The sequence below is a fragment of the Canis lupus genome, chromosome 23, assembly GCF_011100685.1.
Source record: "Canis lupus familiaris isolate Mischka breed German Shepherd chromosome 23, alternate assembly UU_Cfam_GSD_1.0, whole genome shotgun sequence".
NCBI lineage: Eukaryota > Metazoa > Chordata > Mammalia > Carnivora > Canidae > Canis > Canis lupus.
In genome coordinates this window covers 23739419-23755775 of record NC_049244.1, presented here as the reverse complement: position 1 = coordinate 23755775, position 16357 = coordinate 23739419, and the positions used below count along the sequence as shown (strand labels likewise).

The 16357-nt window shown below is 39.0% G+C and overlaps 1 protein-coding gene across 1 annotated transcript in view; it reads left to right on the top strand.

Annotated features, from left to right (window-relative positions):
* The window catches only part of KAT2B (lysine acetyltransferase 2B), a 99547-nt gene that overhangs the window by 19036 nt on the left and 64154 nt on the right, over positions 1-16357 (top strand). The window contains 1 exon segment of the mRNA XM_038570735.1: positions 12233-12359. Coding sequence (XP_038426663.1) covers positions 12233-12359 — 127 coding nt within the window.

Sequence of the window (16357 nt, the reverse complement as noted above, 5' to 3'; positions counted from 1 at the left end):
TGGTATGAGTCTGGGGTTGAACCACTTCGTTCTTTTGCAAGTGAGTATCTGGTTTTTCTAACGGCATTTGTTGAAAAAACTGTCCTTTCCTCATTCAATGGTCTTGGAAAATCACTTGATTTTTATGTGAAGGTTTATTTTTGGGCTCTCTATTCTATTCCATTGGTCTATGTTTAACTTTTTACAAAACCACCAAACTCTTTTTGACTTTGGCTATTATTTTACATCCTCTCCAACAGTGTTTGAAGTTTCCCATTTCTCTACATCCTTGTCAACATTTATTATTATCTGACAGATTATATGGCTATTGATTATAGCCATCCTCGAGCCATTGTATCTTGTAATGATTTTGGTGTTGACTTTTAAACATTCTACTTTTGTCTAACATGGGGCAGAGAGGTAGTTAAATAGAGTGAAGACCTCCACACACAACCATGGGACTCCAGTTAACGGCCTGAATATACTCAAGGCTTCTTGCAGAAGAAGACTGAAAAAGTTCAGGCAAATCTCTTAACATCTTAGAGCCTCAGCTTCCTATTCTGAATAATGAATACCTTCCTCATACAGGATAAGAACAAGTGTACAAGTGTTTTTCTCACTTGAGGGGCTTAATAAATGTTGGATTCACAGTTTTACTCCATAAATTTCCCTTCAGTGTGTTCTTGCTGTGGGACATCCCTGTCACTGGGTTAAGTTTTCCAGCAAATAGGACTTCCCAGCGTTTTAAGCATGACTGAATCCTGTGAGTCAGCTTGGCTATCTTTCTCTTGTTCCTCTGGATGTCACCCAAATATCTTCACACCCATCTCATCGACACTGAGTGAACTGTAAGCACCCTGCTCCCTCATCTGTCATCTGAGCCATGATTGCCTGTTTATCCAGTTCAGTTTCTTCTTCATCCTCTGTCCTGGCTTCTGCACACTACAACAAGGGCTGTTGCCATTTAACCCTGGATTCTATTGGGGCAAACCCATTCTTATCCCGGGCCTGCTGGAGCAATCCAGTGGCCTTTGCTTCTTTCTTGGTTCTCCCATGTCTGCAGAGACGTGCTCCTGGGGGAGATGAAGTCATCGGGGCAGCTTTCCCCTCTTTGTGCCCAGGTTGCTAGCTGCTGCAGTAATTGGCTTGGCAGCGCTCTCCCTAAAAGGTTGTCCTTCAGCTGGTACTTTGTTAAAGCTGCAAGGCCAATCCCCTTGGGAGTTCCTGTAGCTAGCAGCTGTCTTGCCTAATTAAGGAGAGATGGGAAAGGTGTTTTGAAGGAAAACCTCTTATCTGGAAGAACAGGGCTGGGCCTGCACTTCTGGAAAGGAGATAGATGATAGATATAAAGGCCAAGGCAGAGGGCATGGGGGCTGTGGCTTGGATCACGTGGCAGAAGGTGCTTTGCTGGCAGTCAAGGATACTGGCATTGAATGTTTTGTAAAGGACAAAACATTAGCATGTCCTCTTTAGTAAATTGGGCAAGAAGTCCCACACTTATTAAAAGTTTTGTGCACTTAGATTTCCAAGTGTCCCATGGTGAATGTACACATGTAGGAAGTACTTTGTATATCCTACCAAAAAAAAAAAATATCCTGAAACAAGTGAGCCAAGCTCAAGGAATTTCCAGATAATCTCAGAGAGGTATAACCTGAACTACTTAGATCCACTTAGGAAATGTTGGGACTATTCTAGGCATAAGCTGTTAGGGTCCATAGCAAATACTTGGGTTTTGGAGGATAGATTCCTCTTAAACTCTAGTGCAGTGATGTCCAATAGAAATAGAATATGAGTTACATATGTAACTCAGCATTTTCTAGTAGCTACATGTAATAGTTTCCTAGGACTGCTGTGACAAATTATCACCAACAAGGTGAGTTTTAAGCAACAGAAACTTGCCTTATTCACAGTGTTGGAGGCCAGTGGTCTGAAATCAAGATATCAGCAGGGCCATACTTCCTCCGAAGGCTCTCAGAAGAATCCTTTCTTGCCTCCTGCAGTCATTGGCATTCCTTGATGTATAGATGCATAAGTCCAGTGTTTGCCTCTGTCTTCACTTGGCCTGTGTGTATGACTTGGTTCAAATCTCTCTCTCCTTTCTTTTATAAAAGCACCAATTATTGGTTTCAGGGCCCAGATTAAGTCTCGGGTAATTTCATCTCCATATCCTTAAGTAAATCGTATCTACAAAAAAATCATATCTATTTTCAAAAAGAGCCTATCTAGGGTTCCAATGAACATGCACTTAGGGGAACACTGTTCCACCCACCCCAACACATTAAAAAAGGAGAAAGAAAAACCAACCATTGAATTTTATTAATTCTAATACATTCTTTAACCTAATATTTCCACAATATCATTATAACATGTAATCAATAGAAAATAATTCTTAGATATTTTAACATTCTTTTGTTTTTGACACTAAGCCTTTGGAATCTGGTGTTTATTTTACACTTAACAAAGCATCTTACCTTGGACCTGCTACCTTTTGAAGACAGGATACCCATTTGTGACTGGCTGCCACATACTGGCCAGCACAGTGGCAGTGCCGTGGGGCTGACAAAACGTTTATACTTTTCAGTGTTTTGCCTGTGTTTTCTTCCTCTCTCCTTTGCGCTCTCTGTCCTTTTATCTTCTTATTAGTTTTCAGGGAATTTCTCTTTATTTGGAGAAAGTCTCAGTTGTTCCGAACAAAGGAAATAAAAGTCTACATTGTGAAAGCTACTGGGATCCCAGGACTCAGCGGGGGAAGCAAAGTGAGCCAGTTCTGAAAGAAAAGTCCTTTATTCAGTTACATTTTTAAGTGTTTATTGTTCGTTGAATTCATTAAGCACTTCTATGGCAAGTAGCTTATTAAACAAGTGTGGTTAATATTTGGGATGTAACGTTTTTTATTAGGAAAGGCAATATAAGTCTTTATTATTCGACAGTCTCTCTGCCATGAGATCTGTGACCCATTTTCAGCCCCCCATGAACACAGCCATTCTTCTCTTGTCATGTTAAGACAAGAAGGGGAATAAACTTTTTTCTTTCTGGGCTGATGACTCTAAGTCTGTTGCAATAGTGAAGTTAAGATTTATATCTCTAGGAAATCTATATTGTCTTCTCCAAGAATTGCAGGCTTGTTACATTTTGGCTTGGACCTCAGTAAAGGGTTTTATAAGCAACCCCACGGGGAAAAAAATTTGGATCTTTGAATTCTTAAATGTGGTTTGTGATAAGGATGTGGTTTCTACCCTTCCTCCCCCACAACTGATTTATACTGAGTCTGTTACTGTTGTTGGAATTTTTCTGGAATTACAATCTCTTCTCAGATGAATTAATGTTAAAGAAAATTAACAACCCATGAATATGAATACCATAGAGAAGAATATAAAGTACAATGTGATTGTCTCTCTTCCTCTTCCCGTAAGTCTATATGTCTCATTTCTCTGTATATCCAAATACATATATGTTTAAATTGCCTATTCACTTATTTTTTAAATAAGAGATATTGGATTATGCTTTGTATTGTTCTATAGTTTGCTTTTTCAGCCTTTTACTAGGACCTAGAGAGGTTCCAAGCCTACCCAGCCATATGGATAAAAGTGGCAAAATAGTCTGTAGTACAAATCTCTATAGTTTAATAAATTATTTTATTGATCACATTTTACCCGATGTATATTTTTCTTTTGCTCTAATAGATGGTATACAAATATTGAGCACATGTGAGTATTTCTGTAGGAAAACTTCCAAGTAGTGCAGTTGGGCCAAAGAGCCATGAACATTGCAGTTTGGTTTCTGAAAGGCTGTACCAGTGTCTCTTCCCACACATGATATATGAGAGGGTGTGTGTTTCCTCACATCTTGGTCACCTTTAGATATCAGCATCAACCTTTTATTTATTTATTTTTGCCAATTTAATTAGTCTGAGAATATATGCACAGGGCCTTTAATTTTTCATTTCTTCATTACTAGTTACTTTGACCAATTTTTATAGGTTTATTGGCCATTAGTATTCATCTCCTCAAAGATTTTTCCTAAGTATTTGATGGCTTTTGCTATTAGGATGATTTTTTTCCTGTTACGTTTACCAGGGGTTGATATATATTGCTGATATAAAGAAAATTTGCTGAGTTTTATATGTTGATCTTATTATCCAGCCAATTTATTGCTTTCTTTATAAAGGTTTTGATAATCTCTAAGAATTGTATAGCAATTTTTATAGTTTTTGTGTACTTCCGGGACAGTGTTGAACAGTAGACGTAATGAGAGCTTCTTTGTTTTGGTAACTTTAATAGGAACGTGTGTCTATTTAGTATAATGTTTGTTTTCAAGTTAAGATAATTTTTTTCTATGGCAAATTTGCTATTTTTGAAAATCAGAAATTGATCAGCTTTTTTGACATCAATTGTAATTGTTTTTTCTTAATTTGTTAAAATAATTTGTTTAAAATGATTATCTGTGCATTCTTGTAATAAACTTTACTTAGTTATTATATGCCAGTTAAAATACATGACTTTAATTTTGTACTGTTGGATTTAATTTGCAGATATTTTATTTTAGTTTTATTTTTTTGTTGTGATATTGGGCTAGTGACCTTTTCAGTGTTTTTGCTATCTTTGTTTTTGTGTCAGGGTTATACTGGATCCATAGAATGACAAGAATTTTTCATCTTTGTCTAATGCTCTGAAACAATTTACAGTTCAAAGGAATAATGTGGTCCCCTGCTGTCCACAATGGTAGCCACTAGCCACAGATGACCATGGAGCACCTGATACATGACTAGTCTGAATTGAAATGTGCTGTCATGTATGCCTTGGATTTTGAAGACTTAGTGTAAAAAATATGTAAAATGTTTTATTAGTAATGTTTTATTCTTTTTTTAATTTTTAAATTCTTATTACATGTCTAAATGGTAATATTTTAGATGTGTTATATTAAATAATTTTATTACTTAAATTAAATTTACTGTTTTAACTTTTTAAAATGTGGCTACTAAAAAAATTAAAAATTTTATATGTGGTTCACATGGTATTTATTTTGGATCATTCTTGAGAGTTAACTGAAACTTAACTATATAAACATCTGATCCTGGGCCTTTTTTAGATCTTTACCTTTTCATTATCTTCTTCTAGGGTTGTCAGAAAACTTTACTACCAGTTAAATCAGGTTTGATAATTTATATTTTCCTAGTAGTAACTTGTTCCATCTAGTTTTACATATTTATTGATGTAAAGTTCTACAGAGTACTTACTTTATTTTTATAGCTTTTTAAATTTATTCATTTGAGAGAGAGAGAGAGACAGAGACAGAGGGTGTAAGCAGGGAGAGAGGCGGAGGGAAAGGGAGAAGTAGACTCCATACTGAGCTGAGAGCCCAACGCTGGCTGGATCCTAGGACCTGGAGATCATGACCTGAGCTGAAGGTGGATGCTCAACCATCTGAGCCATCCAGGCACCCCTATAGTACTTATTTTAGTTATAAATAAATAAATATTTGTAGTTTTGTCTCCTTTCTCACTGTTCTCCCCCCCCCCCCGCCTTCATTAGAATTATCAAGTTTATTTTTAAATTTTTATTTTATTTTTATTTTTTAAAGATTTTATTTATTCATTCATGAGAGACCGAGAGAGAGAAAGAGGGAGAGAGAGGGGCAAGAGACATAGGCAAAGGGAGAAGCAGGCTCCCTGCAGGGAACCTGACATGGGACTCAGTCCCGGGACCCCCAGGATCATGCCCTGAGTCAAAGGCAGATGCTCAACCACTGAGCCACCCAGGTGCCCCAAGAGTTTATTTTAATGGTCTTTTCAAAAATCAATAATTTATTATACTGGTTAGGTATGTGATTTTGTTATTGATTCCCCCCCCCTTTTTTTTTAACATAGTTCCTTTTGTCAATTTTTCTTGAGTTTGTTACTTTTTTTTCTAGATTATTGAATTGAATGAATAGTTGGTTTATTTTTAATCTTCGTTTTCCCCATAAATGCATTTAGGGATGTATGGTTCTCTTTAAAGTGTTGCCTTGACCATACCCCATAGGTTTTGATATATTGTATTCTTACTAGGTGATTGTGTATATGTAATCTGGCCATCTCTTTCTCTTCACCTCTGCTTTGTTATAAAAATGTCCACCAAGATCACCCAGTGAGCCTTTGAGTAACTTCCCACTGCTCTCACCTATAGTGGAAATGGAGCTGATTTATTCTTTAAGGAGCATAACTTTTTAGGTAAATTGTAAGCTGTCCTGTCTTTTGTTAGGTAAGAGCTATAGCCTCTTTCATAGTAATTGGGGCCAGTATCCTCAAACTGCTTCCATTGGTTGCATCCTCAAGTCCTTTCTTTAAGGTATTAATTGTCATAATTCATCATGACCTCACCATTCACCTAACAGAGTACTCCTAGCATATTATCATTATTACTACCATTTATTCAGTATCTACCCACATTAATTGCTTAAGGCCCCAACAGTCTTGTGAAATAGGTATTTTATTTTTTATTTTATTTTATTTTATTTTATTTTATTTTATTTTATTATTTTATTTTATTTTATTTTTTTATTTTTTTTGAAATAGGTATTTTAAAACCCACTTTATAGATTAGGAAGCTTGGAGAAGTTAAGTGATTCACCTAAGTTCACCTAGTGATTGTTGGAGATTTGAAACTGTATTTCTGAAACTACAAGTCCTTTCCTCTTGACCACAGCAACTGTGCTGTATACTATCACCTGAGGCTTTTCTACCAACTTCAAACTAAGCTGAAACATTTTGCTGTCCCAGTTTTGCCTGTGTTCCTTCTCCTGTTGCTGCTGTGGGTTGGTTGAGGGCAGGGTGTTGAGGGGCAGTGGAGAAAGCGAAAGAGCCCTTGCAAGAGTGCACAGAAAGAACTCTTTCCCAGAGTTGGCGGCCGATCTCTTGTATGAGGGCGGATAGCCTCAAACTTCATATTTTTCCACTGGCCCCTTTTCTCTATCCCTGGCCTCTTTGCTCCTCCACAGTCTAAGGAAGGCAGTAGAGCCTGCAAGAACGTTCTAGTTCATAGATTTTGCTGCAGGAAGATCTTGTCTCTTTCCACGCGACTATCTGGGAAAATTTCCAGGAATCTATTTGCTGAGCAGAGCTTCAGGAGGCACAAGTATTCACCTATTTGATTCAGTATCAAAATCTTATCTCTCCTAGGCCACTGGTTCTCAGCCTTTGGTTTTTAATTTAGGCTGAATTTTTAAGATAAGTGTCATGACTAAAAAAAGCAAGGGACAAGCAGACAGGCTCTAAAAAAGAAAAAGTAATTTTATATTTGTTTATACTGATGATTTTAGAATTTTAAACTATACATGTTCTTTTATCCCCTTCGTAAAAATCTTAGAAAATTCTGACACAGAGAAGTTGTTAACCTGCCTCTTTTTTCCTCTATCACCCGGCTTCAGGGCAGTACCACTGGTCTCAAATTACATAAACATGTTTTGGAGAGCGCAGGCACCTACATATTTAACTTGACAGGAGGTGAGGAATAAGAAGTATGCTCCCAAGCACACATATTCTGTTCTGAAATGAACTGTTCTTCCCCTCCTCTCATCCCATTTGAAGGGCTCCTTGTCTGTAGAGATCTTCCTGACATGCTCTAGTTAGGGTGTGTGTGTTTGTGTTTAAGATGTTATTTTTAAGTAATCTCCACATCCAGGGTGGGGTTTGAACTCACAACCCCAAGATCAAGGGTTGCATGCTCCACTAACTGAGTCAGCCAGATGCTCCAAGTGAGCATTTTTTTCATGGATCCATTACTAGTAACTCTTCCTTTTAGATCAGAGATGCTCAACTTTGTCTACACATGGGAATCAATGTGCTTCAATCAGCTTAAAATATTGATGCCTGGGATCTATCTACAGAGATCTTGATTTAATTAGTCTGGGGTCAATTGTGGGTATCAGGCTTAATGGAGCTCCCCAGTAATTCTAATATGCCTCAAAGGTTGAGAACCACTGTATAGATTATTTTTCTTCTTCTTCTTCCTCCTCTTCCTCCTCTTCTTCCTCCTTCCTTTCCTCCTCCTCCTCCTCCTCCTCCTCCTTCTTCTTCTTCCTCCTCCTCCTCCTCCTCCTTCTCCTTCTCCTTCTTCGTCTTCTTTTGAGAGAAAGAACTCATGCACAGGGCAGAGGGAGAGAATCCTAAGCAGGTTCCATGCTCAGCATAGAGCCTTATGTGGGGCTTGATCCCTAGACCCTATGATCATGACCTGAGCCAAAAGCAAGAGTCGGATACTTACCTGACTGAGCCACCCAGCCGCCCCTAGATTTTTATTTCTGCAGAAATTTGTTGTGTCTGAGGTAACTGGTCCTATGATTGACATGTAGTAGGCTCTCAGTGTTTGAAGAAGAAATAAATAGTGCATTAGAGAGTGGGAAGAGTTCACTTTGCCTCTGCATTCTTCTTGCCCAGCCTCCAAATGCAGAGAAAACATTCCCCGTTAGCATTGTCTTCTGAGATAATTCATTCCTAACAGTGTCCTAAGTGAAAAGCTATGGTACGATCCCATGGATTTCAACCCCAAGCACAATATGGAGAGATTTCTTACCCATAGACTCGTACCTTTGAACCACAAAGTGTTTTGTTTTCAAAGTTGATGGCTCTTGCAGAGGTGGAGTACATAGGCCAACAATGCTTCTTGATTGATTCAGGGCAAGTTGGCTTCTCAAGCTTCCTTGTAATGAGGAACTTCATGTCTCACTGGGTCACTGTCTGAGAATCTGGAGTTATAAATGCTGGCTGTGAGTAGTTTTATTCTGGCCCATACAGACCTAGGCTATGATTGCTAATGTGCCCAGATGCAAAATCTATCACTTTTGTAAGAAGTTAATGTGGTTACCTAGGTGAATGAGGACATAATCCCAGATTACATAATTCCTGGGGTTTTGAACTGAAGTTATTACCCACTGGATCTCTAGCCCTAAAGTTAATCTTGGGCCTTAGTAAGTGATGATACTCTTAACTAGACAACTTGGCATATTTATGGTAATTCCAGGGAATCCTGTGTTCTCTTGGTGGGCCTTGACTAAGATATCAGAGTTGCTTTCCATCTAGATATCAAAGGGATTTATAAATTCTGGAATGTATGATTAATTATTGTGCTTCCCTGTGTATCGGAATGCGTAGTTGGTCCTGGATTAGAAATTAAAAATGAAAGGAATGGGGGATCCCTGGGTGGCTCAGCGGTTTAGTGCCTGCCTTTGGCCCAGGGCGTGATCCTGGAGTCCCGGGATCGAGTCCCACGTTGGGCTCCCGGCATGGAGCCTGCTTCTCCCTCCTCCTGTGTCTCTGCCTCTCTCTCTCTCTCTCTCTCTCTATGTCTATCATAAATAAATAAATAAATAAATAAATACATAAATAAATAAATCTTTAAAAAAAAAAAGGGAGTAGGATGATTTGCTACTATAAGTTAGTGACAGAAAAATGGATGCCTCTGCGAGTAATGCTGAAGGAAAAGAGAAAATGAGGAGTCTTTATACAAATGAGGAAAGGAGAAAAATCAAAGAAAGAAATGAGTTTGGAAACATCTGGCCTTGTGTCCTGGTATTCTCTTCCTATCCCTGTTTCAAGACTAGAGGGTCCTGTTGGGTAAGGAGAGATGACAGTTCAAGTAACCAAGTTAAAGTCCTTCTAATTGCCTGTGAGGCCTTGTAGAATTCCTCCTACTTCCAACTCAGCTCTTTCTTTTGCTCATTTTGCTCTTGCCATGCTGGCCTTTGCCCTCCATTGAGCAAGCCCACCACTCTTGACTTTGCATTGGCTGTTCTGCTTGTCTGGGATGTTCTTCCACCATATATCTGATGGTCAACTCCCTTTGCTCCTTCAAGTCTTTGCTATATTGCCACTTTCTCATAAAGGCCTACTTAAAATTGCAGATTCTACCCTCTTTCCCCTCAGATTTCCCCAGATTCTACTTTCCCCTCAGCCCCCACTTTACACATCTCTTCATCTTTCTTTCCCTGGCACTGTCACTTTCTAATATGCTATGTAATTTGTTAAATTTGTGTTGCCTATTTTCCCCAATCCATCACCACCCCAAGGGCAGGGTCTTTATTTGTTCCTTTCTATACCTAGCAAAAGTACCTGGCACAGAGTAGGCCCTCAATACATACTGTTAAATGAAATGATTCAATATTCATTGTAGTTCTTTGGCTTGGAAATTAGTTCTACAGACTCAAAGGTTTTGGGCCATTGCTGTTTCTCCTTCTAGGTTTGTCCGACTGTATTTAATTGATTTGTTGGGACTGTTGTCATCATTTTTCTTTCTTTTACCAAAGGCTTTTGTGGAAGGGGGTAGCTGAATCAGACCAACTACTCAGAAAATCCAGAGGCTGTGGGAGTCCCTTGAAGAAGATAGGCCACTGTTAGGAGAAGAGTGGTCCATAGTAGGGGTGGTTTCTTCCATCCCTACAAAGGTTATAGGGATGCTTTCTTGGATGCAAGTTCTCATGAGAGTCCTTCTCAAAAACATGGCCCTTGAGAGCTTTCTGATTTCTAAAGAAGTGAATGGCTCATCCTTTGAAGTAGGGAATTTCAAGGTCCCGCTCAGCTTAGTTAACTGAGCAGTGGTGTTAGCAGTCAGGTCCTGCCTGATGCCTGGCCAAACCGAAGAGGGTCACTTGAACTACTCATTGGGGCTTGTGCTACTAAATTGCTGTTTTTGTTCTTGCCTTCTCCATCCTCACTATGATAAAATGTGAGAAGCAGTCAGGTTGGGCTTGCCAGCATTTGCAGGGCCTACTGAAAAGGACTTATCTTCAAAAGCATAGGGACTTATCTTCAGAAACATATTTTCCTTCTTTCACCTGCCATCTTGCCTTTGCCAATTATTTATTCTTTCTTTTCTCACTCTTCTAGATGTATACACTTTTCAGAAACTGTCCCTGTCTTGGAGAATTTTCTGCATGAGGTTAAAGTAGCAGCTATCCTGTCATTTTCTATACATAAAATTTTACTAACTTCAGCCATCTGCAATGGGGTTTGGAGACTGGGAAGGGTAAGAAGCAGGAAGAGAACACCTGTGATCAAAGATCTAACTCAAAACCAAAGCACAAAAATCTGTGCCATTTGTTTTGTTAGACCAGTGCTATTCAGGAGAAGTAGCATGTGAACTGCATATGTAATTTTAAATGTTCAGTAGCCCCATTAAAAAAGTAAAAATGAACAGGTCAAATGAATTTTAATATCTTTTATTTAACTCTATGCATCTAAAATATTAATGTTTTAGCATGTAACCAATGTGAAATTAATGTTTCAACATGTAACCAATTTGTTTTTACATTACCCTTCTACATCTGATATTTTATATCTGCAGCATATTTCAGTTTGGACTGGCTATATATCATGTGCTTAACAGCCAATTGCAGCTCGTGGTTACTATATTGGACAGTGTACACAGAAAGCTCTTACCCACAGTCAGCTATATTACATGTTATTTTTATGATTGAAAATAGTTGATATCAAAAAAAATAGTTGATATCTTTCTGCCCTCCACTTTATAACCCAAGTCACCACAAAAAGGCTAAAACATAAACCATATTCAGTGTTCTCAGAAAAGGTAGGGAAATGTGAAGAGTAGGGAAGATTTCTGGTAAGCGTTGCTAAAATAATACATACTGGTGTTCTAGTACAAGGAACCTGAGAAGTATCCTAGATGGAAACCCCAGACTGCACTGTGAGGCCCTCTCCATTTCTAAAACTGGGAGCCTACTAAGGACCCGGAGGAGCCAGCAAATGTGGCTTTAGCTGGGTGTGTCCCTCCTCGTGTCCCTGAGATTGCTAACTTCCCCAGTTTGGCGAGTTTCCCTTCTGGTCCATGGGGCAGAGTTGCAGCTGGGGCCTTCAAGTGCTAAAGGCTCAGTAATGGCCGAGGCCCCAGCTGTGTTCCAGGGACATCAGGACAGTCTGGCTTGTCACCTTGGCAAGCTTTATGGATGGACTCTCTTGGAACTCACCACTCCAAGGACATTTGCTTGGGGGCAATGGTAGTAAAGGGCACGGGGTGGCTGTGTAAGCTGCAGTTCTCGGATTCCAGCCAGCAGAAAGGAAACCAACAAAAAGACATTAAAAACTGAAATGTCTAGATCAAACAGCCTCTTTGCCTTTTTCTCTGTTTTTGTTTCTTGTGCGTATGTAGGAAATTAGTCAGGAATGGGGAGGGGAGCTGTCTTATAACTAGTGTGTATTGATCTTGGGTAAAGCATTGAGCCCATTGCTGGCTGTTACCTAATTTTCTCTCTATTCCTTTTTCAGGCCGAGGAGTCTTGTAAATGTAATGGCTGGAAAAATCCCAACCCTTCTCCCACTCCCCCCAGAGCTGATCTGCAGCAAATAATCGTCAGTCTAACAGAATCCTGCCGGAGTTGTAGCCATGCCCTAGGTGAGTTCCTAAATCTTCAAGGGAACTTTAATGTTGCCTGAAAGTTCTAACTTGCTGAATTCTGTGTGTTAGCCAAACTTGCATGCTATTTACCTCTAAGCGAGGCAGTAACAAAAGAGTCTATTTAGTCTCATGAATTTACTTATGGGAGACAAGCCCTGCACTGTTTGCACTGACTCCTTATCCATCTCTTCCCCTTTTCCCTAAGAGCTGGCTTCGACTGGGGGATTGCCAGATAAGATGAAACAGGTCAACTGAGCTAGAATGAAGTGTAACACGTCCTGATTCATTCTGATGGGGGCCTGAGGGTCTTTCATCTCCAGGGTAGAAAGCTCAACCAACTGGTTCTTTGTCTAATTGTTACTACTATTATTATTATTTTATTTTCTGATTCCCTGAACTTTCTGGAAGTGCTACATTTTATCTTTATATTCTTTAGTTTCCTGCTTCTGGTAGCTCTTTCTTCATTGGGGTTGTGCTTGGTGAATGTTTACTTGTGTTTTCCCTTTCAACCTTCTTATCTCTATCCCTGCAAGATAATCATTGTCAGTTTGGCAAGATAGACTGCCAGAGTTACTCAATGGGACTGTGCTAATATGTTCTTGTCCTGATACAAGTTTTAAGATAAAATTTTTAAAATTGTCTTTGGTTAGAGTAGATAAAAGTTAACGGGTAGCTTTCCCTAGATATTAAAATTCTAGTTCATACAGGATCATCTTGGCATATTATACTTACTTTTCCACCTTTAGTTATCTAGTCTCCTATAGAACATCTCTGTCCTGTTTACTGTCCAGTATTGCTCCATGTAGAACATTCTCAATGAAGTGGCTTTTCCCCCTCACCCTTTCTAAGTCGGTGCCTTCTTTTGACATCATCTCTCAATCTTCCTGGTGATATCAAATGATACAGCATCAGCCTTCAAGGTAGCATGGTGTCAGGCCAAGTCTGAATTAATTTTATTTTGTACTCAGCTGGAGAGTATTTCAATACTTATAGAGCAAAAAAGTAGATAATGTGATCTTCCCTGGAAGTTACTGCACTAGACTTTCTGAGAAAGGAAATCGAGAACCGTGATCTCTCAAAAGAAATAAACACACTAATAATTACATCGTTGTATAAATGGTGTCTAAAATAGTGTAAGTTTGATGTTTGAAACAGCCGTGCAAAGGAAGGATTCCAGCAGTCACAGAATACCTTTGCTTATAACTTACCTTTTTCACCATTGATCCTTGAGTGACTGCCCTTTAGAATTTGCCTCAGGAAATATGATGCAATAAAAAACTGGCTCAGAAACTTCTTAACCACTGGGCTTGAACTGTATTTGGTATTGATTGGGAAATCCAATTATCTTACATCAATTAACATTTAAAAACAGAAGTCTTCTTTCTTAGTTGAACAGATTGTCTCCATTCTGAGCATGTAAACACACATGAATGCCCAAAGGCAGAAATGGCCTTTTGGAAAGAAAAGCCAACTTTGTTCCCTTTTATATTTCTTAACAAGCTTTGAAAACAAATACCCTTATTGGATGATACATAATCAAGAATGGGAAAAAAAAGTACATATCCTTTGACCTGGCAAATCCATGCCAGAAATTTAACCTACCTATAAATTAAGATGTGCCCTTAAATTAAACTATAAAGTTATTATAGCCATATCAATGATATTAAAAAAACTGGAAACAACCTAAATATCCCACTGTTAGGAGATAATTGCTTGAATTATGAAAATCTATATTAAAAATTCAATATGGCTATTAAGATGATATATTTTCCAATATGGAAAGACATTCTTAACATTATTAATGAAAAAAAGCAAGTCATAAAGCAATTTAATTGGAGGTTTTGTAATTTAGGACTAAATTAAGGATCCACCAGGCCAAATTCAAATCTTGGCTCTGCAACCAGTCACTGTGAGTTGGGACATGCTATTTCATCTGGAGCTCCACTTTCTTAGCTCTGAATCGAAGTTAATAGTAGTATTTATCTCATAGAATTGTTGTGAGGATTCAATGAGATAAAACACAGTACCTGGCAAATTATTATGCATTACTGATGAAGTTTTGGAATACAAGTGAGGTCCAGAGCTGATGACAAAGAAAGGATTCTTGAGACATCTTTGGTGCAAAATGGTGGTTTTAGTAAAGTACAGGGACAAGCACCCACGGGCAGGAAGAGCTGTTGCTCTGGGCCTGTGAGTAGTGGCTGATTATATATACCCAGGAGTTGGGGGAGGTAAGCAAAAGGGAGATTTTCATATGCTAAGGAGGACATACAAGGTACTGGAGGCCTTGCTTTTCCCTATAACAAGGCATTAACATTAAGACAACTGGAAGCTTCCTGAAGAATGTCACAGGCATCCCACTCTGGGTAGGGGTTGTTTGTGGGTTATCAGCTATGCTTTGTCCTCAGCTAGCCCTGCTCCTTCATCATTACTACTAGCTCTTGTTGTTAGTAGTAGTATTACCAGGCTACTAGAGTTCTTTCACTTCAACCAACAGATATGAATTCTGCTCAAATAAGAAAACTGTTTTAAAAGGATACTGGTAGTACCCAGAAGCTGAAAACAAAGGGAAACCCAGTTTTCAGTGTAGTCCATGGAACCTTAGCTGCAAAAATTTGTAAGCCTTCTGTCCAGGACACTCAACACTGGATGATTCAGCTCCACCTGCCCCTGTCCCTGTGAGTATTGACTTAGAAGGATTTACATCCCTAGAGGATGGAGTCTGATTGGTGTAGCATATGTGATGTGCTGAGCCCTCAGTTGCACCCTTAGAGACCTGCATGGAAGGCGGTCTTTCCCATGCAGGCATGCGGGCTTAAGAACAGCATCATAAGTATAATCTCATTTATCAGTTGAGAAAATATTACATTTTAATAGGTACTAACAGGAATGGATCTGGAAGGATTATGTTGAGTTATTCACAATGCTTTTCTCAGGGTATGGAGGTTTGTAGGCGTTTTAAAAATATTTCCCCCCACTTCCTTCCTTTCTCCCCCCTCTTTCCCCTCTATCTCTCTTCAGTCTGCTTTCTTAAAATTGAAATGTCTGTACACTTTCAAGTGCTCTTGGAATTATTGTCGGAATGCCATAGTTTATTTCTTGGTTTTATCATCAGGGCTCTAGAAAACCTTTTTCAGAGGTTATGCTTCCTCTCCTCTACATCCCTCCACTTAAAAAAAAACTTTTGTTATGGAAAAGCTCATGCATATATAAAGGTAGAAAGAATAGCTTAATAGGTGCATTGTACTTACCACCCAGCTTGAATAATTATTAAAATTTGCCAATTTTTGGAGTGCCTGGGTGACTCAGGTGGTTAAGCATCCGACTCTTGATTTTGAATCAGATCAAGATCTCAGGGTCTTGGGACAGAGCCCTAAGTTAGGCACTGTGTCAGGCTGTGTGCTCAGCAGGGAGTCTGCTTCAGGATTTTCTTTCTTCCTCTACCCCTAGCCCAACATCCCTGCTTGTTCACTTGCACGCACTCTCACAAACAAACAAATCTTTAAATTAAGATTTGTCAATTTCCTTCCCCTCATTTTTTCTTGTCCAGAGTATTTAAATCAAGTTCCACACATATTTCCTATTTGTGCATATTACTTCTTTAAATATTACCAATGAAGTAGAGATATTAGGGCATATGGAATTTGTTAGTCATCACACAGGCCTGAATTCTCAAATGCATTTGAATTTGTGTACACTGTCCTGATTCTACAGTCACTATGCTGAGTATGGTGGATTTAGTTCCTAGAGATCATGCGCATGTGTCAATTTGTAACATTCCTGTACTTATAAATAAATAACCTCCAGGCTTCCCAATTGAGATGATATCTGTTCTGTTGCTTTGCTGTTGGGTACCCTTTCTTTGGTGCAGCCATACATTTTCTCTTGACAGTGAGCTCTGGTTTCATGTGGTCTCCTGACACTTACTTCTTTCCAGGTATCCTTGGCCTGCCATCATTGGATGCTCTTCTGTGTTTCCTGGGTATAAAACATTC